Source organism: Carcharodon carcharias, chromosome 32 (assembly GCF_017639515.1).
Source record: "Carcharodon carcharias isolate sCarCar2 chromosome 32, sCarCar2.pri, whole genome shotgun sequence".
Taxonomy (NCBI): domain Eukaryota; kingdom Metazoa; phylum Chordata; class Chondrichthyes; order Lamniformes; family Lamnidae; genus Carcharodon; species Carcharodon carcharias.
The window spans coordinates 7,395,055-7,415,136 of record NC_054498.1 but is presented as its reverse complement, the minus strand read 5'-3'; the positions used below and the strand labels follow the sequence as shown (position 1 = coordinate 7,415,136).

The following is a 20,082-nucleotide window of genomic DNA, read 5'->3' as shown; positions in this document are numbered from 1 at the left end:
CATCCCTCGATAAGGGTCCTCACCTGCTCCCAGTATAGGGAGGATATTAAGCACAGTGAAGCTTTTAAGTTCTTAAGATTGAGGTTATCTGCAATGTACCATGTCCCCCATCCCACCCTTCCCTCCCAAACACCCTTAACTTGGACTAAAATATAGTTAAGCTCCCAACGTTCACTAAACAATGATCCTCAGGCCCTGGAGTACTGAACCCATTGTATAACTACTGGAAGTTCAAAATCCTTATCCTTGTCTTTCAATCCTGCTATGGGCCTTGCCCCATCCCACCTCTGTATCACCTGACCCATGCCCCTCCCCATCTAATACCCTGCCTCAATACTCTCAACAACAACATACATTTATATAGCATCCTTAACCTAGTAACCTTTTGTGTGAAGTATCTTGGGATGTTTCATCGAATAACATCTGACACCAGGCCACGCAAAGAGACAGGCGACCCAAAGCTTGGTCAAAGAGATAGGTTTGAAAAGAAGAGAGAGAGAGAGAGACATGAAGAGGTTTAGCGCAGGTCGCTGTATCAGCAGTGTTGATGCTTTTAATACTTTTCAATCGCTGGTCAATAAATAGTTCATTTAAAAATATGTCTGTCTGTGTGTATGTGTCTATGGGCAGAATTTTGCCCTTGATGGGCAGGCGGGCCTGACCGACTGGGCGGTGGGCGAGTAGCCGATCGCCGCTGCCGAAACGGGCCCCGCCGCCGTTTTAAGTGGGTGGGCCAATTAAGGCCCGCCCAGCGTGACGCCCAGCGGGATCAGAGTGCACTCTTTTCGCACATTGTGCACGACAGAGCGCGCATCTCCCTGAGGCAAAGCGCTAGCCTCGGGGAGAGCGCTGAAAACCAGTGAAACTTTAATAACAGAAAAATAAAAAAAATCATGAACATGAGCCCCTCATGTGAAAACGTCACACGAGATGGGACGTGTTAATGCAATACATTAAAAACTTTATAACAATTTTAAAAATTCCGACGTCAAACCTCATCCCGCCACTGGATGAGGTTTGTAAAAAGAAAAAAATCACCTACCCGCCTGCCCATTGGGCCTGTGCGCCGAACCAGAGTTTGCACGGGCCCCTCAAAATCCTGGTCGATTGGAGAGTCAATGGCCTTAACGAGGCCTTTAATTACTGGCGATGCCGCGCGTCCCGCCAACTGAAATATCGCGATGCCACGCGCTGACATCGGGGCGCTCGCATGATGTTAGTGCGCGACATTTTAAGCGCTGGCGTGCGGGTTCCACCACCAACACGCCAGCCAGAAGATTCTGTCCTATGTGCGTGTTTGCACGCGTGTGTCTGTGTGCGCATGTATGTTTGCATGTGTGTGTGTGTGCACGCATGTATGTTTGCGTGTGTGTGCACATGTATATTTGCGTGTGTGTGTGTGCACGCGCACGTGTTCCTGTATCTGTGTGTACGTGTATGCGCATCTATGTGTGTGTGTGTGTGTGTGTGTGCGCGCACGTGTTCCTGTATCTGTGTGTACGTGTACGCGCATCTATGTGTGTGTGTCTCTCCCTCTCTCCCTATCTCGTCTCTCTCTCATCGGATGAAAGGCAGTGAAGTTCTCACTGGGGTGACTCACATATAATGGCCATTTGAGGAAGTTAATGAAAAGTTTTAGGAACCTGTGGATGACGCCCTGTGGAGCAGAAGGAGAGGAGAGGACACAAGGTGGGGGAGGGGAGGGGGTGACAAAGCGGCGCAGGGTTGGACATGAGGGATGGGGTGGAGAGGAGGGCAATGGGGGAGGAAAGTGGGGGGGGAGGGGAAGACAAGGTTCAGGGAAGGGATGGAAGAGGGGAGTGGAGAGGGAAGAGAAGGGAAAAAGTATCAAGAAAATGAAACACATAAAAATTACATTGAGCAACAATAATCAGAGAGAAAAATGCAGTGCTTACAGCGAAAGACACAGGGAGAGAGGCAGGGACAGTCCAGGATCTGATCATATTAAATAAAATGTCACTGAGCGACTGGAGACTTGGTTTGGTGTTCAGAACACACACTAACCATTCAAACCACGACTGGGAGGTAATGATATCATCTAAGCACTCAAATGGATCATATCGTCTTGTTCTCCATGACCCCATCCTCCTAAAGTGACCAGCTAAATTTAGACAGCTCACAGACTGTAAACAAGTCTGCAGGATCCACCTCTTTTATTGTGTTTACTTCATAAGTTTTTTTATTGAGAAAATGGCCGAAGGAGTAACCACTCCCACTTGTAATGATTTGAGAAAAAAAACAGCAAAAGGTCCCAAGTGAAGAGTGTAATTTAACTGAACAAAAAACAAACAGTGATTGAAGCAGCTTGATCAGCGTCTGAAGAAGAAAAGACTTGCATTTACACAGCTCAGGACATTCCAAAGCGCTTTACAGCCAACCAAGTACTTTTGGAAGTGTATTCACTGTTATAATGTAGGAAACACAGCAGCCGATTTAGATACAGCAAGTTCCCACAAACAGCAATAAGGATGTTGGTTGAAGTTTATCAACTGAATCACAGCTGAGTGAAGACAGCTTAACATTTTGGATAGCGTCAAATCCATCAGAAACATTCTGTTCCTGTGAGGAGACCACGTGCATTGTTACTTCACCTCTCAATCCCGATCCCCTGTTGAGCACATTTTACAGACAGACAGGAAATGAGCTGAGAAGAGTTTTTGTGATTTTTCTATTGTGAATATGGGTTTTAGGAAATGCTGTTCAAACGATAAACTATCAACCTCCCAAAACCACTCTCTTCTCACTTTCCAGTAGAGTTAGATATCCAGAATCCCTATAACTAAACAGGGGCTCTACACTGTATCTAACCTCATGCTGTACCTGTCCTGGGAATGTTTGATGGGGACGGTGTAGAGGGAGCTTTACTCTGTATCTAACCCCGTGCTGTACCTGTCCTGGGAGTGTTTGATGGGGACGGTGTAGAGGGAGCTTTACTCTGTATCTAACCCCGTGCTGTACCTGCCCTGGGAGTGTAACTGGGGACAGTGTAGAAGGAGCTTTACTCTGTATCTAACCCCGTGCTGCACGTGTCCTGGGAGTGTTTGATGGGGACAGTGTAGAGGGAGCTTTACTCTGTATCTAACCCCGTGCTGCACCTGTCCTGGGGGTGTTTGATGTTGACATGAAATAGCAGAGTTCCTTATCTCACATTCCTGACCTTGATGAGCATAAAGGAAAGGCTTATGAAAAGTCCTGTAAATAGAATCTGGGTTCAGTTCTGGTCACACCTGGAACAGCAAAGGGCAGGAATTTGAAATATGTCCAATCACCGGTCTAATCCAGCAAAGAAGCTGATCCTAATTTGCTGAAGATCTCTTGTGCTCTGTGTATAACTCGGTTAGTGTGAAATGTGTTTTTGACCCGGAGGTTAATGATGTTGCTCCGTGCAGAGCTCGTTCAATCTGCATTGGACTGATTCAACACAGGGAAACCTGGGGAATTCGTTCACTCTCTTATCTGAGATGTGGAAGAAACTCATTAACCAAAAGGGTTCAATAACGGAGCATCTGCAGCAAAGAACTTCACAATACAGTGTGTAAAATACGCACACACTGCACACACTCATACCTGCACACACATGTTGCACAAACTCACTGTGCACACACTCACATTGCACACACACCACACACTCACCCTGCACACACACCACATACAGTCACACTGCACATACTCAGAGCTGTACTCACACTACACACACACTGTTACACTGCACACCCATTCACACCTGCACTCACACTACACATACACTCACATTGCACATATGCTCATGCTGTGCACACTCACACTGAACACACACACTGCAAACATACACACTGCACACACTGCACACACTGCAAACACACACACTGCAAACATACACACTGCACACACACACTCACATTGCACACACACTCACACTGCACACACGCTCACAATGCACACACGCTCACACTGCACACAGGTTCACACGGCACACACACTCACAATGCACACACACTCACACCTGCACTCACTCACACAGTCACACCTGCACACACATTGCACATACATTCACACTCTCACTCACATTACGCACACACTCACTCTCATGGCACACACACTCATACCTGCACTCTCACTATACACACTCACACCTGCTTTCATGACTGCACTCACATTGCATACACACTCACACCTGTGTGCACACTCAAACAGCACACACATTCAAGCTGCATGCACACTCCCACTGCCCACCTGCACTCTCACTGCACACACTCACACCTAAACTCATACTGCACACACAATCTAACTCCACGCATGGTCTTGCTGCGTTCACACGCACGCTGCATGCACACACCTTGCACACACACTCATGCTGCACATACTCTCACTGCACACACACTCATGCTGCATGCACATACTTGCTTTGCACACACTTGCAGCTCGCACACTCACACTGCATGTGTGCTGACACAGCACATGCACTCACCATGTGCGCACACTCACACTGTACATACAAACTCGCTGCACATGCACACACTGTATGCACACATACACTCACAGTACACACAATCACAGTACACACACTCACACTGCACACACATTCACCCTGCACACACACCCTGCATCCACACTCATACTACACATACACTCACACTGCACACACTCTTGTTGGACACACACTGTCTACGCACATACACTCTGAGCACATACTCTGCACGCACACTCTCTCTACATGCACACTCTCTGCATGGACACACTGCGTGCACACTCTCACTGCGCGCACATGCACTCACCCTGCAGGTGCACTCACCCTGCAGACAGATGCTTGCACTGCACTTACACTCATCCTGCACACAACTCCCGCGCACACATTCTCGCTGCATGCACATGCTCATCGTGCACATCACACTCATACTGCACATGCACTTACCTTGCACACGCACTCAGCCTGTACACACACTCACCCTGCACATACACTCACCCTACACACAGACTCACTGCGCACATTCTTGCATTGCACGCACACACATTACGCACACACTCTTGCTGCACATACATGTAGCGTACTAGATCTGATAATGTACAATGTGACAGGACTAATTAAGGACCTCACAGTGAAGGCACCCCTAAGTAACAGTGAGTATAATATGATTGAATTTCACATTCAGTTTGAGGGAGAGAGGAGTGGATCTAAGGCCAGTGTTTTAAACTTAAATCAGGGCAATTATGAGTACATGAAGACGGAGCTGGCTAAAGTGAATTGGGAAATTGGGTAAAGGGATAAGTCAGTAGGGATGAAGTGGCAGACATTTAAGGAGATACTTCAAAAAATTCAGAAAGGATGCACTCCAATGAGAAAGAAAAAATCAAAGGGAAGGACACAGCATCGGTGGCTAACTAAAGAAGTTAAAGGTAGTATTGTTATAACCTCAGCCCATGTTAGTTGCCTGCGCAAACCAAATCCCAGAGGGAAATTTGACTTACAGATCATACCCTTTTTTGTATCCAGAAAACGAGAGGACGACATACTGATCTCAGCAGCAAGAGTCCAGAAACACTTTTGGGATTTAAAAAATTAAAAGTAAAAGTTTATTAATGAGAATAAAAGAAAACTTAAGCACACAAAATTACTGTTGCACAATTAAGGTTAGTCTCAAAACACATTCCCCAAAAACAGTCTCTACTTGTTCAGACACACAAGTAAATACCTTCTAGGCAAAACTCCTTTAAAGATACAAAAACAGAATTACCTGGAAAAACTCAGCAGGTCTGGCAGCATCGGCGGAGAAGAAAAGAGTTGACGTTTCGAGTCCTCATGACCCTTCGACAAGGGTCATGAGGACTCAAAACGTCAACTCTTTTCTTCTCCGCCGATGCTGCCAGACCTGCTGAGTTTTTCCAGGTAATTCTGTTTTTGTTTTGGATTTCCAGCATCCGCAGTTTTTTTGTTTTTAACTCCTTTATAGATGTTTAACTATAAAAGTCCAGTAATATCACCCATGGCCAACCACTATAGCCTCAAAGAAGGCATACCACATGATCTCTACCCCTCTTCCACTCTGTGGCGGAGATGCAAACTTCAGAATAAAACTCTTTTTGCAGCCCAAGACTTTACTGGCTTGACTGGATGGTTGATTCAAACTGCATCCTCTCTCAGCCCACACCTCCATCTATAGCTCCAGCTGCTACATCTCACAGCTCCAGCTCAACAGCCCAAAAGCTCAAGAATTCCCTTAAGCCTCTATACAGTAACTCTGAAATATCATTTTTCCCCTTTCATCTCAGGTTCCATTGTTTTCCCACCACTTTGAAACTCAAATCCTTCCAAATATAAGATCTTTCACGTTCCCATTTTGTCTTTGCTTTTGGGTCAATAAAAATATAAAACCTCTACTTCTATATACCTATGGAACTCCGACAAGATTTAAACATGTTTCTTGATGCCTCTGACTCCCCATTGATATTCAAACAAACACCCCACTTATCTAAAAATGGAAAATCCTTTTCGTGTTTTAAATCGCCCCTCCACAAACAACCTGTCTCCTCTTAATATCTGCCCAACTTATTGAATCACACACACAAGCTGAGTGAGTGGACAAATGCATGGCAGATGCAGTATAACATGGATAAATGTGAGGTTATCCATTTTGCTACCAAAATCAGGAAGGCAGATTATTCTCTGAGTGGCTATAAATTGAGAGAGGGGAATGTGCAATGAGACCTGGGTGTCCTTGTATACCAGTCACTGAAGGTAAGCATGCAGGTGCAGCAGGCGGTAAAGAAGGCAAATAGTGTATTGACCTTCATAGTGAGAGGATTCAAGTACAGGAACAGGGATGTCTTGCTGCAATTGTACAGGGCCTTGGTGAGACCACACCTGGAATATTGTGTGCAGTTTTGGTCTTCTTATCTAAGACAGGATGTTCTTACTATAGAGGGAGTGCAGCGAAGGTTTACCCGACTGATTCCTGGGATGGTGGGACTGACATATGAGGAGAAATTGAGTCGATTGGGATTATATTCACTGGAGCTCAGAAGAATGAAGGGGGATCTCTTAGAAACCTATAAAATTCTAACAGGACTAGACAGGGTGGATGCAGGAAGGATATTCCCAATGGTGGGGGAGTCCAGAACCAGGGGTCACAGTCTGAGGATATCAGGTAGACCATTTAGGACTGAGATGAGGAGAAATTTCTTCACCCAGAGAGTGGTGAGCCTGTGGAGTTCATTACTACAGAAAGTAGTTGAGACCAAAACATTGTATGCTTTCAAAAAGGAGTTAGATATAGGTCTTGGGTCGAAAGGGTATGGGGAGAAAGCGGGAGCAGGCTATTGAGTTGGATGATCAGCCATGATCATAATGAAAGGCAGAGTAGGCTCGAAGGGCTGAATGGCCTACTCCTGCTCCTAGTTTCTATGTTTCTATGTCACACACACACACACACACACACACACCCTTTTCACAGAATAACACAATATTTCCCAAATATATTTTAAAAGTCCATTTCTCACAGTGTCAAACTGAAAGAAAAAGTGTAAAATTCTGCAAAGATGGGTGGCAGGTCAGAAGATTGGAAAGAATATAAAGAATGATGGAAAGACTCCTAACAAGGGAGAAATTGGAGTATGAGAGAAAGCTGGCTAGAAATATAAAAACAAAAAGTAAGAGTTTCTACAGGTTTTTAAAAAGGAAAAGAGTAAATAAAGTGATTGTTGGTCCCCTAGAGAGAGAGTCTGGGGAATTAAGAATTGAAAATAAGGAAATGGCAGATGAATTGAACAGATATTTTGTGTCTGTCTTCACTGTAGAGGATACAAATAACATCCCAGAAATAATTGGCAGTTAGGAGTTGAAAGGGAGGGAGGAACTTAAAACAATTCCAGCCGCCAGTGAAATGAGAAAATTATGAGAGCTAAAAGCTGACAGGTCCCCAGGTCCCAATGGACTTCATCCCAGGGGCTTAAAAGAAGCGAATGCTGAGATAGTAGATGCATTGGTTTTAATTTTTCAAAATTCCCTAGATTCTGGAAAGGTCCCATCAGATTGGAAAATAGTGAATTCGAGAAAGGAGGGAGACAGAAAGTAGGAAACTCCAGGCCAGTTAGCTTAACATCTGTTGTATGGAAATTGCTGGAATCTATCATTAAGGAGGTTATAGCAAGGCACTTAGGAAATCTCAATGAAATCAGGCAGAGTCAACATGGTTTTGTTGAAAGGGAAATCATGTTTGGCTAAGTTATTGGAGTTCTTTGAGCAAGTAACTAGCAACGTGGATAAAGGGGAGCCTGTGGATGTGCTGTACTTAGATTTCAGGCATTTGACAAAGTACCACATCAAAGGTTACTATGCAAAATAAGAGCTCGTAGTGCTGAGGATGACATGTTAGCATGGATAGAGGATTGGTTAGCTAACAGGAAGCAGAGATTGGGATAAATGGATCTTTTTCAGGTTGGCAAGATGTGATAAGTGGAGTGCCACAGGGATCAGTGCTGGGGCCTCAACTGTTTCAATTTATATAAATGACTTGGATGAAGCAACCGAACGTATGGTTTCTAAAGTTGCTGATGACACAAAGATAGAAAAGTAAGTTGTGAAGAGGACGAAAGAAGCCTGCAAAGGGACATAGGTAGGCTAAGCGAGTGGGTGAGAATTTGGCAGATGGAGTATAATGTGGGAAAATGTGAACTTGTTCACTTTGGCAGGAAGACTAGAAAAGCAGCAAATGATTTAAATGGAGGGAGATTGCAGAACTCTGAGGTACAGAGGGGTCTGGGTGTCCTGGCACACAAATCAGGAAAAGTTAGTGTGCAGATGCAGCAAGTGATTAGGAAGGCAAACGGAATGTTGTTGTTTATTGCAAGGAGAATGGAATCTAAAAGAAGGGCTATTTTGCTACAGCTGTACAGGACGTCAGTCAGACCTTATTTAAGAAATGTGTTAGAAGCAGTTCAGAGAAAGTTCACTCGACTGATTTCTGGGACGAGGGGGGTTATCTTATGGGGAAGGGTTGAACAGGCTGGGCCTGTATCCATTGGAGTTTAGAAGAATGAGAGGTGATCTTATTGAAACATTAAGATCCTGAGGGGACTTGACAGGGCGGATGCTGAGAGGCTGTTTCCCCTTGTGGGAGAGACTAGAACGAGGGGACACAGTTGAAAAATTAGGGGTCTCCTAGTTAAGACGGAGATGAGAAGAATTTTTTTCTCTCAGAGGGTTGTGAATCTTTGGAACTCTCTTCCCCAGAGAGTGTCGGAGGCTGGGTCATTGAATATTTTTAAGGTAGACGTAGATAGATTCTTGACTAACAAGGAACTCAAAGGTTATCAGGGGCAGATGGGATTGTAGAGTTGAGGCCACAATCAGATCAGCCATGATCTCATTAATGGCAGAGCAGGCTCGAGGGGGGGGCGACTGACCTACTCCTGTTCCTAATTCGTGTACTCTCATTGCACACATACTCTCACTGCACCCACATTCTTGCTGCTCGCACACTCACAGTGCACTCACACTATGCACCCCCTCTCACACCACGCAATCACACTGAGACTGCACACATAAACACATGCACAGTGAGGTAATGGTGTTGTTGCTGGGCTAATAATCCAGTGATCCAGGGTAGTGCTCTGGGGACCTGGGTTCAAATCCCACCACAGCAGATGGAATTAATAAATTCTAACGATGGTGTGAAACCATTGTTGTAAAAACCCATCTGCCCTTTAGGGAATCTGCTGTCTTTACCTGGTCTGGCCTACATGTGACTCCAGACCCACAGTAATGTGGTTGACCCTTAAATGCCCTCTGAACTAGGGATGGATGCCCACATCCCATGAAGAAATCATTTTTAAAAAATGCCCCTGGGAGTAGGTGGGAAAGACATTGTCGACTCCTGGTGGCTCATAGAGTAAATCTTCCCCTAGCGACTCCCTGAGACATACAGTTGCATCTACTACAGGCAGGACATTAATGGATAAATTTGACATGAAGCACAGGAGGAGGTACTAGGACAGGTTTTATGGAGGTTCCTGCACAGGAATCGGGCCATCCAACTCCTCAAACCCGTTGGGACATGTACTGATCGTCGCTGCTCTGTGACCTAACTATACTAACCCGCTGTTACCCCCATCCACCTCTGACTAACAGAAACCTGGGGTGAATCTCAGAGAGAGAGATTTTCAAACTCCCACCGCCCTTTGTGGGTAGAAGCATTGCCCTCCTGTAAGGGCAAGCTTTGATTTTTAGGTTATGCCCCTTGATTTCCCCCGAGCAGTGGAAATATCTTAGGGAGGGAGCTGTGGAACCTGGCGGCTGTGTCCATAGGGAGGTGGAAAGTGGCGAGCGAGCAGCACACAGGAGGTCAGCATAAGCTAACCCAAAATGGGCTTAAGCGGTTTGATGCCTTCAATAAGGTAGCAGATGGAGGGATTTGATAACAGAGTGTCAAATGTCTGAGCTAGGTGTGAATAAAACTGCGCTGTTTGCCTCTCCAGGTGGGTGTTATGGGGCAGCCCCACAAACTGAATGATTTAGCGTCACTGGGAGCAACAGACAGAATCTTGAAATCAGACACAGAAGTGGAAGTACCAGAAACAGAACAGGTGCCTCCTGGATGTTCATCCCCTCCTCTGACAGCTGATTTGATGTAGTTAGAGGTTACTATCTGATCGAGGGACGCTCATTGAATGAGTTGACATGTTTCTGACGTGTTTTTATTACACGTCAAGTGCTCTGACATGTTGAAGTTTATCTATTTTGAATGCAGCATATTTTAAATTCCAGCAGCTATGGGAACACGTCCAGGTTTCAGGCTCGGCCCAGTAATCAGATCCTCGGTAAAAGGCTTCCAAAGTTCAGATTTTTTTTTATTCATTCATGGGATGTGGGTATTGCTGGCTGGCATTTATTACCCATCCCTGAGAGGGCATTGCTGTGGGTCTGGACGTCATATGTAGGCAGGTTTCCTTCCTCCTCTAAAGGGCATTGGTAAAGCAGATGGGTTTTTATAACAATTGTTTCATGGTCATCATTAGACTTTTAATTCCAGATTTTTATTGAATTTAAATTCTACCACCTGCCGTCAGTGGGATTTGAACCCTAGGTTACTAGTCTAGCAACAATACCACTACACCATCGCCACCCCATCATAAAGTCATAAACCACATCAGTAGGCCTGAAGTCATGGGTACTTCACCTTCAGTTTCTTGTGTCAGGAACCAGGGAGCAGCTAGTGATTCCTATTAGCTCCATGGACCTGCCTACGCTCCTCCAGCCCTCCGAGATCACTACGCGCCTCCACCCCTGACTTCCCCTGTGTCTTGTACTCCTTCCACTCCTACAGTTGGCAAATTGTGCCTTCAGCCTAGGGTTTGCCCACCCTCCAGGGTTGGCCCAGAGTCTCCAGGAATTGAAGATCGATTTCCAGGACACTGCCGGATGTAACCCTGGAGAAAAATCATCGGGACATTAAAAAAGATTTTTTTCTTTTTGGTCATTTTTCTTTGAACTTTCTCTTCACCAGATATAAAAATATTGAAAAATGGGGAAAAAGGCTGTTTGGCTGGCAGCCAAGCAACATCCAATTGGATAATGAATCTTATTGCTTTCCAATTGGCATAGGAAGGCAGTCCATCACCAGGATGGATGTGTTGGCCGACTAATGTCTGGAGCGTGGGGGCAAATCATGTGATGAAACCTCCAGGAATACATTTAATCGTAGTTGGCAGCCCTACTTCAGCTACTGAGATGCCAATCTCTGGAATTCACTCCCTGTCTCTCTTTCCTCTCTTCAAGGCCCTTGTAAAACCTGCCAAGCTTTTGTTTTCTTTATTCTTTCACAGGATGAGGGCATCGCTGGCAAGGCCAGCATTTGTTGCCCATCCCTATTTGTCCTTGAACTGAGTGGCTTGCTCAGCCATTTCAGAGGGTAGTTAAGAGTCAACCACATTGCTGTGGGTCTGGAGTCACATGTAGGCCAGACCGGGTAAGGACAACGATTTCCTTCCCTAAAAAGGGGCATTAGTGAACCAGATGGGTTTTAATGACAATCGATGATAGTTTCACGGTCACCACTACTGAGACTTGCTTTATATTCCAGGATTTATTAATTGAATTCAAATTCCACCATGGTGGGATTTTAACCCATGTCCCCAGAGCATTAGTCAGGGCCTGAGGATTACTAGCTCATTATGTTACCTGTCCTAGTAGCTCCTTGTGTAGCTGAAAACCAATTTTGATTTGATAACGCCCCTGTGAAGCACCTTGGGACGTTTCACTACATGAAAAGGAGCTACATAAATGCAAGTTAGCATTTTTCCCACCAGCCAGTGACTTCCCCTTTCTGAGTGAGGTTCTGTCCATTTTCTCGTTTGCCTCAGAAGCCTGGAAACAAAGATCTATGGAAGAAAACCGAGGCCCTTAAATATAAGATGTACGGTGAAACTTCCACACACACACCATAAAACAAAGGAAGAGGTGCTTCAAACTGCAAGAACAAAACGTACTCCAGAAGTAACATCCAGAAAAGAAAATGTCAGTGTTTCGGCCGTTTGATCAGAGCTGAAAAGCTGTGGAGATTTCTCCCAGAAGGCAGAGCCGGGGGCGGGGCAGCAGGAGAGGGGGGGCCAACCTCGATGTAGTTGGATGTCGGATGTCACAGAGCGGTTGCAGATGAACTACAGCGGACGTGTGAGGAGGGTGCAAGACAGACGAGTGTGACATAGCGTGACAGGTCTCCTGGTGGCACTAGCTAGCTACAATCAGCAGCAGCAGCAGAGTGAGATTGGCCGTTTAGGGGTGTTTTTGGGGTTTATGGGGCTCAAATTGTTACTGATCCTGTCACTCCGGGCTGTGTCCGAGCCCAGCGGGAATGGAGCTGATCTGAGTCACTGCCGACACTGTGATCTGTATAACGTCAGCCTCTTCCCTAGGAATGGGCAGTGCCCGGGTACAATTACATGGCTGCGATTCAATTCGTTGGAGACAAAGACAATACACTCGACAGAACTGAAAGCACGGAATCAGGAGTCGAACCTTTTAGGTACAATAAAAGGAGTAGGCCATTCAGCCCCTTGAGTCTGCTCTCCCATTTAATAAGATCCTGACTTATCCTCTACCTCAACTCCTGACTTACGATCCAACCCCCACTGCCCTTGATTCCCTTACGGTTTTAACGAGGTATTTACTTGTTAATATGTTCAGTAGTTGTTCCAAACTCAAGTTGGGAATTTAAGGCCTGATTCAGCAATGCTGGATGTCCATCAGGGAACTGCACTCAATGAGGGTATGGGACAGAACATTGCCCCCACAAAACCATGGCCCTGACTCCTGCCTGTGCTCCTGTTCAGAACGCAGGCAGGTACCAAACCCCTGAATTCACTCTTTACCTTCAAGTGTGGGGGTGGTGGTGTAGTGGTAATGTCACTAGACTAGTAATCCTGTAGCCCAGGCTGATTCTCTGAGGGGTACGGGTTCAAATCCCATGCATGCTAGCTCGTGAGTTCAATCAATAAGTCTGGAATGTAAAGCTAGTCTCAGTAACTTTTAAGATCCTTGACAGGCTGGGTATTTCCTCTTGTGGGAGAATCTAGAACTAGGGATCACTGTTTAAGGCAGAGATGAGAATAATTTTTTTCTGACAGCCATAAACCTTTGGAACTCTCTTCCTCAAATGGTGGTGGAAACAGTCTGTGAATATTTTTAAAGCCGAACTAGATAGATTCTTGACTAACGAGGGAAAGGTTATCTGGGGTAAGCAGGAGGTTGCAATTCGATCAGCCACGAGCTTATTGAATGATGGAGCAGGATTGAGGGGCCCACTCCTGCTCCATATTCATATGTTCATAATGATGACCATGAAACCATTGTTGATTGTTGTAAAAACCCATCTGGTTCACTAATGTCCTTTAGGGAAGGAAATCTGCCATCCTTACCTGGTCTGGCCTACATGTGACTCCAGACCCACAGCAATGTGGTTGACTCTTAACTGCCCTCTGAAATGGCCATGCAGGAGCAAACAGGGATGGGCAACAAATGCTGGCCTTGCCAGTGACACCCACATCCCATGGAAGAATAAAGAAAACGCATGTACTGAGCTGTGAGTCCAGTAATCAGCCACCTCTCTGATGTCAGCAAGTTTATAATTCTCAACTGATGCATTGTTGAAAATTCTCAACCCCCTGCTCAAATTCTGCATCTCCTCCACCCTCTTCATGGCCTCACCCCTCCCATATGGGTGCCTCCCTCCAGCCCCACAGCCCTCCGAGACCTCTGCACTCCTCCAATTCCAGCCTCTTACGCATCCCCCGATTTCCATCGCTCTATCATTGGCGGCCGTGCCTTCAGCTGCCTTTGGCCTTAAGCCCAGGAATCCCCTCCCTAAAGATCTCCACCTCTACCTCACTTTCTCCTTTTAAGACACTGCCTAAAACTGGCCAACTTTTCGGTCATGGCTCAGTGCCACATTGTGTCTGAGTACTCTTGTGGAGCACCTTGGGACATTAAAGGCGCTATATAAATGCAAGTTGTTGTTCTGAACATCAGTTTGAAGCCCTGGCCTTCATGACTCGGTTAACATCGGCACTGCGGATTATGGCACTGAGCCATACAGACCAGAGTGACCCCAGATTTGACCCTCGACCTGTGCTGGGCGATTGACCCTGAGCTGGAGCAGCCCGGCAGGTCGCTGCAGTCAGTCTCAGAGGTCACCTGGCTAGAAAAGGCGAAATATCAGCTTCTGATCACCACACAAGAATTTGCCTGTGTGTGTGTGTGTGTGTGTGTGTGTGAGAGAGAGAGTGAGACTATTGAGTATGATCGTGAAGCCTCCCATAGTTTGACAGCTACTAGTACGTAGAATGGTCACTCGGGGGAGGTATCAGAAGGCATTCAGCATCTTGAGGGACAAAGAAGTTGGAGAAAGTAGTTGATGAAAGACAGGTTTTCGAATTCTGCACCTCCTCCACCCTCATCAGTTTGAATACTGTCTCTCTGACTGTTTCCTTTGAAGATTAAACTCTTTTTATTTCCTCATTTCAGTTCAGTTTGATGGTGTTGACAAGAGTCGCTTCTCCCCACCCAAGGAAGAGAAAGTGCGGCACCAGAACAGGCTGTCGGGGCCCAACCTCAAATCTCTAAAACATCAAAGTCTTGAGTTCAGTGGACCGCTGGGTGAAAGGGTGGAACCAAACCTGTCACTCGGGAGACAAACGTGAGTGTTACATTACAATTCAGACATTGGTCACACACTACAACACTTCTCAGGGGGTGTGTGTGTGTGTGTGTGTGTGTGTGTGTGTGTGTGTTTGTGTGTGTGTGTGTGTGTATGTGTGTGTGTGTGTGAGAAACATAGAAATTAGGAGAAGGAGTAGGCCATTCGGCCCTTCGAGCCTGCTCCGTCATTCATTATGATCATGGCTGATCATCCAACTCAATAGCCTGCTCCCACTTTCTCTCTATATCCTTTGATCCCTTTCGCCCCAAGAGCTATAGCTAACTCCTTCTTGAAAACATACAATGTTTTGGCCTCAACTACTTTCTGTGGTAGCAAATTCCACAGGATCACCACTCTCTGGGTGAAGAAATTTCTCCTCATCTCAGTCCTAAATGGTCTACCCCATATCCTCAGACTGTGACCCCTGGTTCTGGACTCCCCGCCCATCAGGAACATCCTTCCTGCATCTACCCTGTCTAGTCCTGTTAGAATTTTATAGGTTTCTAAGAGATCGCCCCTCATTCTTCTGAACTCCAGCGAATATAATCCTAATCGACTCAATCTCCCCTCATATGTCAGTCCCACCATCCCAGGAGTCAGTCGGGTAAACCTTCACTGCACTCCCACAATAGCAAGTACACTTCCACTATAGCAAGTTGTGTGTGTGTAGTATGTGTGTGTGTGTGTGTGTAGTGTGTGTCTGTCTAGTATATGTGTGTGTGTAGTATGTGTGTGTGTGTATTGTGTGTAGTGCGCGTGTGTGTTGTGTGTGTACTATGTGTGTGTGTGTTGTGTGTGTGTAGTATGTGTGTGTGTGTTGTGTGTGTAGTATATGCGTCTGTGTAGTGCGTGTGTTGTGTGTGTGTGTAGTGCGTGTGTGTGTTGTGTGTGTGTGTAGTATGCATGTGTGGTGTGTGTGCGTAGTGTGTGTGTGTTGTGTGTGTGTAGTATGTGTGTTGTGTGTGTGTAGTGTGTGTGTGTGTGTAGTGTGTGTGTGGTATGTGTGTGTAGTGTGTGTGTGTAGTATGTGTGTAGTATGTGTGTGTGTGTTGTGTGTGTGTTGTGTGTGTGTAGTGTGTGTGTGTGTAGTGTGTGTAGTGTGTGTGTATGTGTGTGTGTATTATGTTTGTATGTGTGTGTAGTGCGTGTGTAGTATGTGTGTGTGTATAGTATGTGTGTGTGTAGTGCGTGTGTGTGTAGTATGTGTGTGTGTGTGTGGTGCGTGTGTGTGTAGTGCATGTGTGTAGTATATGTATGTGTGTGTGTAGTGTGTGTAGTATGTGTGTGTGTAGTGTGTGTAGTATTTGTGTGTGTAGTGCATGTGTGTAGTGTGTGTGTGGTATGTGTGTGTAGTGTGTGTGTGTGTGTAGTATGTGTGTTGTATGTGTGTGTAGTATGTGTGTGTGTGTGTTGTGTGTGTGTAGTGTGTTGTAGTATTTGTGTGTGTAGTGCATGTGTGTAGTGTGTGTGTGGTATGTGTGTGTAGTGTGTGTGTGTGTAGTATGTGTGTGTGTAGTGTGTGTGTGTGTAGTGTGTGTGTAGTATGTGTGTGTGTGTGTAGTGTGTGTGTGTGTAGTGTGTGTGTGTGTAGTGTGTGTGTAGTATGTGTGTGTGTGTGTAGTGTGTGTAGTGTGTGTAGTGTGTGTGTAGTATGTGTGTGTGTGGTGCATGTGTGTGTAGTGCATGTGTGTAGTATATGTATGTGTGTAGTATGTGTGTGTAGTGCGTGTGTGTGTGTAGTATGTGTGTGTGTGTTGTGTGTGTAGTATGTGTGTGTGTGTGAGTGTGTGTAGTATGTGTGTGTGTAGTGTGTGTGTGTGTAGTGTGTGTGTAGTATGTGTGTGTGTGTGTAGTGTGTGTAGTATGTGTGTGTGTGGTGCATGTGTGTGTAGTGCATGTGTGTAGTATATGTATGTGTGTAGTATGTGTGTGTAGTGCGTGTGTGTTTGTAGTATGTGTGTCTGTGTGTGTATAGTGTGTGTGTAGTGCATGTGTGTGTGTAGTGTGTGTGTGTGTGTGTAGTGCATGTATGTGTAGTGCGTGTGTGTGTAGTATGTGTGTGTGTGTGTGTAGTGTGTGTGTGTGTGTGTGTGTGTCGTATGTGTGTGTGTATAATGCATGTGTGTGTGTAGTGCGTGTGTGTGTAGTGCGTGTGTGTGTAGTATGTGTGTTTGTGTTTTAACAGAGATGCAAAAAAAAAGGCTTGCATTTTTATAGCACCTTTCTCAGCCTCAAGATATCTCCATGTGCTTTACAACCAATGGTGCACTTTTTTGAAGTGCAGTCACCGTTGGAAAGTAGGAAGTGCAATTTGCACAGCACGATCCCACAAGCAGCAACATGATATTTCACCAGGCAGTCTTCGTTTTAGTGGTGTTGATTGAGGGATAAATATTGACCAGGACACTGAGGAGTATCCCCCTCTACAGCCAGGGCCCCCACACTGCAGGTCTGCGGGGAAAAGGCAGCGGAATAGAATTAGCCGAGTTGCTCTTGTAGCAAGTTGGCATGGACATGATGGATTGAATGGCCTCCTGTGTTGTAACCATTCTATTATAGAGGGCTGGGGGGTGGGGTTCACACTGCTTTTACTGGCTCTGATGGGGGGTAAATGGGGCCAGAGGTGATGGGGAGGGTACAATGGTATGGTTTGGGCAGGGTTTGTGTGTGTGTGTGTGTGTGTGTGTGTGTGTTTGTGTTCGCATGTTTGTGTGCATGTCAGTGTGCCTGTTTGTATGTTTGTGTGTTTGTGTGCCTGTTTGTTTGTGTGTTTGCGTGTTTGGGCGTGTGTGTGTGTTCTACTCAAGCTGTTGTTCTGCCTGAGAGGGTGTCTGGATGCTCCTGTTGTGCGTGGCTGCCTAAAGAGCAGGAAGCAGACGGTCAGTCAGTGGAGTGGTGAGCTGCAACATATGGTCATGTTTAACACGCCGGCTTAGAGCACTCTGTCAGCGACTGACACTGATGGTGCGTGAGGTAAACGGAACTCTTTTTTTTTTTGCTCTGCAGCTGGTACCACGGAGCCATCAGTCGGACAGATGCCGAGAATCTCTTGCGGCTGTGTAAGGAGTCCAGTTACCTGGTCCGAAACAGCGAGACCACCAAGAACGACTACTCGCTCTCGCTGAAGTAAGTGCATCCCACACTTGTGCTCCGTCAGCTCAGGGATCTTTCCGTTTAACTCTTTCATGCCAGGCTGTTCCACCCGATAGCTGGAATTTCAAAGCATTGCCACTATGAGTTAGGGCACACTAACTGTGGAATCGTTTAGATGCTCTGCAAATATCAGCCAGTGGAGGGATTGGAAGTTGGGTGTGAGTGAGCGAGTGAGTCATTTCTCAACAGCGACATGAATTTACACCATAAGTTGAACGATGCAGTGAACCAGGATCATCCCCACTCCCAACTCCTGTCCTCATTCCCAATTCTGCTCACTCCCACTTATCCATCCGCCTATTTTCCTCACTCCCTAACATTGTTGCTTGACGTGTCCTCACTCCTGCTCATTTCTATGGTTAATGTGGCATTAGTCGGAGCGGGTTGTGTTTGGGCTGTTTTCTAAGGACAGGGGGTATTAAACTTGTTTTTATATTTCCCTTTGGGCTTGCTTGGCCATTTCAGAGTCAACCGCATTTCTATGGGTTTGGAGTCACACGTAGGCCAGACGATCTAATTGTGATTTCTGTTGACCGTCGAGGTCTACGCACAAAACTGTTACGTCTTCTGCTGTTTCTTGTGTCAACATTTTCTGTAATAGTTTCCATTCTCCACATCCATAATGTAAAGTGCCTATGAAATTTCCTCCCCTGAAGGACATTAGTGAACCAGATGGGGTTTTTCTTTCACACTCCAGACGTATGTCTCCTCACTGTTGCTCTTGTTTTATGAAGAGGAGGAATGTTATTGCATCCAATGCACCATTCATTACTCAAACTAAACTGAAGCTGCCTTTAAGGCCACAAGGTTTCACTGTTGTTAAGTAAACACAGGCATTGTGATTTTCACTGTTTGGTCAGGAAATTGTGCAAGTTGGAATGTCAGTATCATCATGCAGCTCGGGAACACTGGACCTTTTAACATTGTTCTTGCACATTAACAAATTGTGATTTCAATTGACCGTCGAGGTCTACGCACAAAACTGTTACGTCTTCTGCTGTTTCTTGTGTCAACATTTTCTGTAATAGTTTCCATTCTCCACATCCATAATGTAAAGTGCCTATGTAAACATGTCACGGTGTAGTTGCCACCTCCCGCCAGTGGAGGCATTGCAGCACCACAGTTTTGTGCTCCTCCCCTTCTACTGCCGAGCTGTGCGGCAACCAACTCGGCTTCCCAAATATTTTGAGAGAGTATGATAAAAAAAACAGCCTGACAGATTGGAAACGGTGCTATGTTCCCTGATGCAGTTACCAGTCTGTCCTCCTCTGCCTCCAGCTCCTCTATCTCTCTACCAAAGACTTGCATTTGTATTTTCCGTCCTATTTGCAGCACCCTCGGAGATAGGCTGGTTTAAAAAAAATATTAAATGCGTCTAAAAAATATTAATATTTGGTGCAGCTCAAGTGCTTCAGTGCATGAGTTAACAAGGCCACTGCTTTCCCCTACTATCAGAAAATTAGAATTACATTTCTGTTGTGTGGGCCTCCGAGAGACCAGTCACTGATCAATTGGCATTCTCCCAGGAGACAGCACATCACGATTACAGCCCTGCGTATAAGAGCTGACAATTTGCCACTGTGTTGCTTAGAGGGTTACATGAGTGTTCGTAGATGCCTATATTCAACCTTTTGTTGTGAGCGAGCTAAATTGGAAGTGACAGCAACTTGGTGAAAATTGAAAGCATATTTACTGAGCACGAGAGAGAGGCCCATTTTGTGGCTGTTGAGAGGAGAGTGAC

The 20,082-nt window shown here is 45.7% G+C and overlaps 1 protein-coding gene across 2 annotated transcripts in view; it reads left to right on the top strand.

Annotated features, from left to right (window-relative positions):
• Nucleotides 1-20,082, top strand: part of LOC121272114 (SH2 domain-containing adapter protein F-like) — a 204,501-nt gene that overhangs the window by 138,923 nt on the left and 45,496 nt on the right. For both annotated transcript variants that reach the window (XM_041178566.1, XM_041178567.1), the window contains 2 exons: nt 15,014-15,185; nt 18,195-18,314. In XM_041178566.1, coding sequence (XP_041034500.1) covers nt 15,014-15,185; nt 18,195-18,314 — 292 coding nt within the window. The remainder of the gene's footprint in view (nt 1-15,013; nt 15,186-18,194; nt 18,315-20,082) is intronic.